The sequence below is a fragment of the Podarcis cretensis genome (assembly GCF_951804945.1).
Source record: "Podarcis cretensis genome assembly, chromosome: 10".
In the NCBI taxonomy this organism is placed as follows: domain Eukaryota; kingdom Metazoa; phylum Chordata; class Lepidosauria; order Squamata; family Lacertidae; genus Podarcis; species Podarcis cretensis.
Window position 1 is genome coordinate 12,702,171 of NC_137179.1, and position 4,515 is coordinate 12,706,685.

The window sequence follows — 4,515 nt, forward strand, 5'->3', positions numbered from 1 at the left end:
AATGGAATGTTCTTGTAATACACTGCTTGCAAAGCACTTCATTGCTTTGCTGTTGTTTTGAAATGGGCCCACCCCATAAGAATCCTATGGTTTCTCTATTGCTCCCATTTTACAGGTAAGGGAACTGAGGATGAGAGTGGGAATGGGAATGTGACTCGCCTCAGGCCGCAGAATGACTCTGTGGCAAAGATGGGTCAGGAATCCTGGTGCCTCTATTCAACAGATCCTGATAGCTTTCACTTTAATTGAAAACACATGGGGTGAGGGTCCGTTCCTAATTAATGCAACATACCTGCTTTATAGGGACGCGGGTGGCACTGTGGGTTAAACCACAGAGCCTAGGACTTGCCGATCAGAAGGTCGGTGGTTCGAATCCCCGCGATGGGGTGAGCTCCCATTGCTCGGTCCCTGCTCCTGCCAACCTAGCAGTTCGAAAGCACGTCAAAGTGCAAGTAGATCAATAGGTACTGCTCCAGCGGGAAGGTAAACAGCGTTTCCGTGCGCTGCTCTGGTTCGCCAGAATCGGCTTAGTCATGCTGGCCACATGACCCGAAAGCTGTACGCCGGCTCCCTTGGCTAATAAAGCGAGATGAGTGCCCCAACCCCAGAGTCGGTCACGACTGGACCTAATGGTCAGGGGTCCCCTTACCTTTTTGCCTGCTTTAAAAGTTGTGCACATATGCTTTATAGTTTGCACTGCTGTTCTTGTGCCCTTTTTACAGAGTGATCCTGCACAGCCAAAGGCTGAATAGGAAGAATCTGTGGCAGAGGTGAGATCTGGACACAGGAGATTAAAAATCATAAATTTGATGTATTGAGGCTGGGGTGGGGCAGGGGAGAGAGATCTTCCAGAAACATCTGGAGGAGGCCAATTGCAGAGGAAGCAGAAATGAAAGGAAAACAAAGTAGACTTGAATCAGCTCAGGACTGTCATTTCCTCTGGGCTGTGGGGCGGGGGGGGGGGAGAAGGGCTACTCTCTGGGGAGGAGGGAGTGAATGATGTGGAGAGAAGCAGGAGGGAAAGTAAAGGGAGATGTTAACAGAGACATTGAATGCACTTTTATTACTACTACTACTAATAATAATAATCAAAAAATAATAATCAAAAAGGATATAGGGATAAATGAATGATACATGCAGATATGTATTTAGACATAGGGATAAATGTAAAAAGGTAAAGGTAAAGGACCCCTGGATGGTTAAGCCCAGTCAAAGGTGACTATGGGGTTGCAGCGCTCATCTCGCTTTCAGGCCAAGGGGGCCAGTGTTTGTCCACAGACAGCTTTTCGGGTCATGTGGCCAGCATGACCAAACCACTTCTGGCACAACGGGACACCGAAACCAGAGCAGTGCACGGAAATGCCGTTTACCTTCCTGCCACAGTGGTACCTATTTATCTACTCGCACTGGTATGCTTTCAAACTGCTAGGTTGGCAGGAGCTGGGACAGAGCAATTGGAGCTCACTCTGTTGCAGGGATTCGAACCGCCAACCTTCCGATTAGCAAGCCCAAGAGGCTCAGTGGTTTAGACCACAGCGCCACCCTATACATTTATAGAGATAAATGTATTTCGATATAGAAAACGTGCTATTGTTTATACGGACCATGAGTTGTGGGAGTGGCTGGGAGATAAATCCAACAACGTATATTTTATGAATTACTGAAAAAGGTGAAGGAGGGCAGCATTGCAAAACTCCAAAACCCCATCTGTTCCCTGGCCAAACCCTCTGCCAACAACCCAAGCAAGACCATTACACTTCAACCTCCCCCTTCCCCAGCAATTCTCTGCCACTTTCACACAACCGGGGCAGCAGACAGGGACAGCAGACAGGGACGTAATCCCTGCAGTTTTGCCAGTACTGAATGTGGCAAACTTTAGAGGTGGGTCCCAAGTAAGAAAATGTACATGTAGAGACAGTGACACAGACAAGAAAGGAGGGGGGGAGAGAGAACAAAAGAAGGGAGGTGTATCGAAGAAGGCGTATCCGAGCTCCAGTGCGGTATAGCCATTATCGATTGTTGCGCTACGACCCGGGAGTCCAGGGTTCGTGCATTCAATAAATATGAACCAGAGGTCAGGGAAATAAAGGCGGGGGCAGCAATAATCTTTGCATTCAGCTTGTGAAGGCAGCACGTGGCGGGCGGAAACCGGCCACACAATTGTAGGCCAGACAGAATAGATCAGAAATTCTTGCAACCAGCTTTCCCTTCCTCTTGCGCCCACCCACGCACCCCCCAGCAAAAAACAAAATCTCCAATAGTACTCTTTGTATCTCCGTTATTCAGACTTGGCACAAGGGCAATACAGGAAGATGACCGTGGCAAACAAAAGAGAGGGATTGCAGTCTCAAGGCAAAACATTTCGGCCTGTCTTCTCCAGCTGCTCTGATGTGTAATCAAAGGGTGCTGTGTGGCCAAGGTGGCCTTCCTGGCACCCTTGCATCAATCACCCTTTGATTGACAGCACAGCAGCACATTCTGTTCTTTATGGCTTTAATATCTTTGCTTTGTAAATAACAGCATTCTAGCAGCCAGCGGCATCCTTCCACAAGGCTTCCGGAGCAAACTTGTCCGGCATGTCCTTTTCAGTGCTTTGAAAACTACCTCTCCCGCACACAGCACAGGACTGCAGCCTGGAGAGTATTTCTAAAAGGTCACATGCTTTATCTCTCGCTCTGATACAGATAAGCCCATCATTTCCATCCGCTCAGGCTGCCATCCTGCGGGAGTTCGTTCTGCAAAGCTGCAGTGTCACAACTTGACTTCGCTTCTTAGGCCGACCAATTAGCTCGGGGTTACTGTTTTGGGGGAAGAGGGTCTCCAATAAAGGCGATGTAAAAATAAAACCATCCTACCCAAAAATTGACGCGCCCTTGCCTGTTTGGAAATCAGTATCCACTGAAGCCAGGAGGGAAGCTGGAAGGAAAGCTCTGCAGGGAGAAATGTCCTACGCTCCATCAAGTTTTTAATTTCTTCTTATCAATAAAGAAAAAGGAGGCAGGATTCATCCCGAGGGCTAGCCCCGGCCTCCTGCGAAGGAGCGGCAAGCGCGCCCTTCCCTGCTGCTGGGTGTCCCCGTGTGCCCTTGGGCTGCCCAGCTGCGCAGCTCGCCAGGGGTGCCCGGCTGGCACTCACTCACCTGAATCCGGCCACGGCGCTGCGGTTCCTCCGCCAGGCTCTGCCTTGCTGCAGCAGGACTCCCTGCACGACCTCCTTCTCGTCCGGCAGCCGGTAGACGGGGAAGATGTACAGCCAGCAGAGGACAAAGAAGCCCAGGGCGCTGGCGCCCACCGGCAGCCGGGTGCGGGGGCCTTTGCACGCCAGGAGACCCGCCGCCATCCTCCGATGCCGTTTCCCCGCCTTCCAGTCGCTCATCGGGAGCCAGCGGGCAGCTCCCGGCGCCGCAGGAGCCGCAGTCCCGACCACCACCTCATCCTCCGGGGGCGAAGAAGCGCCCCATGGCCAGGGCGCCGCCGCCGAAAACAGCAGCAGCAGCAGCAGCAGCGCGGTCCTCTCCCTCGCCGATGCGCCCAGGCGCGCCGTTCCTTCTCCTCCTCCTCCTGCCGCTGCTGCTTAAAGACGCCGAGGAAAGGGGTGGGGGCTGCAAGGAGGAGGGAGGGCGGGCAAGCCCACGGGCCCCCCCATGGCTCGTCCGGCCTTGCAAAGCCTTCGCCGCCTCCCTCCGCGATTTCTAAAGAGGGAGGGAGATCCGAGAGAGAGAAAGAGAAAGCAGAGCGCAGCTCGCATGTGCTGCCCGGCTCGCTTGGCCAAAAGCTGTGCAAAGCGCAGCGGCGTCCCGACGGAGCGGCAACCCGCCCGGGTCCTCTCCTTGTCGGCTGCGAGTCTGGGGAGGGGAGGGGAGGGGTTGGGATCCTCGAGGCTGAAAAGCAGCAGAAGGAAAAGGGGGAGGGGGACAGAAGGGGGTGTGGCGGCGGCGGCGGCGGCGTCTGGCTACGACGCGCGGAGGGTCTGCTGGGTTCCTGCGCGCCACAAGCGCGCCCTAGCCAAGCTAAGAATGATCTTCTTTTCCCGTGCGCATTCACCCACAAATCACACCCACCCGCCCACATAGAAAGGGAACGGGAGAGGGGTGGGCTTGGCCACTTCGTCTCTCCGCTTTTCTCTTTCTTTTGTTGCTCTCGAGCTTTCTGCCGCAGGCAAAAAATGTAAAAATGAAAGATTTGGAGCAGCCAGCAGAGGAAGAAGAAAAGAGGCGAAGCGATGGGTATTATTCCTAAAGAAAGAAAACGGGGATTTCTAAGGGGGTGGGGGTGGAGTTGACAAAATCAAAAGCTTCCATTGTTTTCCAAAGATAAAGCGGTCAGGGGGGAAGCCGAGTTGATGTCTAACAATAAAGAAACGTCGAGGAGGGGTGGCGAGAAGATCGCGCCTTCTTGAGGATTTGGGGGGTTGAGAGGAGAAACGGGGCAGCTGGAAATCTTGGCCGAGGTGAGAGCGCTGCTGGGGAACACTAGCAGCCTTCTGCTGAATCAGATGCCTGCTCCGTCTAGCTCG

General features: G+C 53.3%; 1 protein-coding gene across 1 annotated transcript; it reads right to left on the bottom strand.

The window, feature by feature from the left end:
- Nucleotides 1-2,612: 2,612 nt before the first annotated feature.
- LOC307225283 (alpha-N-acetylneuraminide alpha-2,8-sialyltransferase-like) lies at nucleotides 2,613-3,847 on the bottom strand. The gene is made up of 2 exons (XM_079993219.1): nucleotides 3,140-3,847; nucleotides 2,613-2,798 (listed from the first exon to the last, which is right to left on the bottom strand). The coding sequence occupies exons 1-2, from the start codon at nucleotides 3,373-3,375 to the stop codon at nucleotides 2,708-2,710; spliced, it is 327 nt and encodes a 108-aa protein (XP_079849345.1). The 5' UTR covers nucleotides 3,376-3,847; the 3' UTR covers nucleotides 2,613-2,707.
- Between the last annotated feature and the right edge of the window lie 668 nt (nucleotides 3,848-4,515).

What these genes read in the sequence shown, in the direction of transcription:
- LOC307225283 (XM_079993219.1), bottom strand. Translation starts at nt 3,375, where the DNA reads ATGAGCGACTGGAAGGCGGGGAAACGGCATCGGAGGATGGCGGCGGGT. An exon ending in AGCGCCGTGGCCGGATTCAG is followed by an intron (nt 2,799 to 3,139) that starts GTGAGTGAGTGC and finishes CCCCCAAAACAG; the next exon opens with TAACCCCGAGCTAATTGGTC.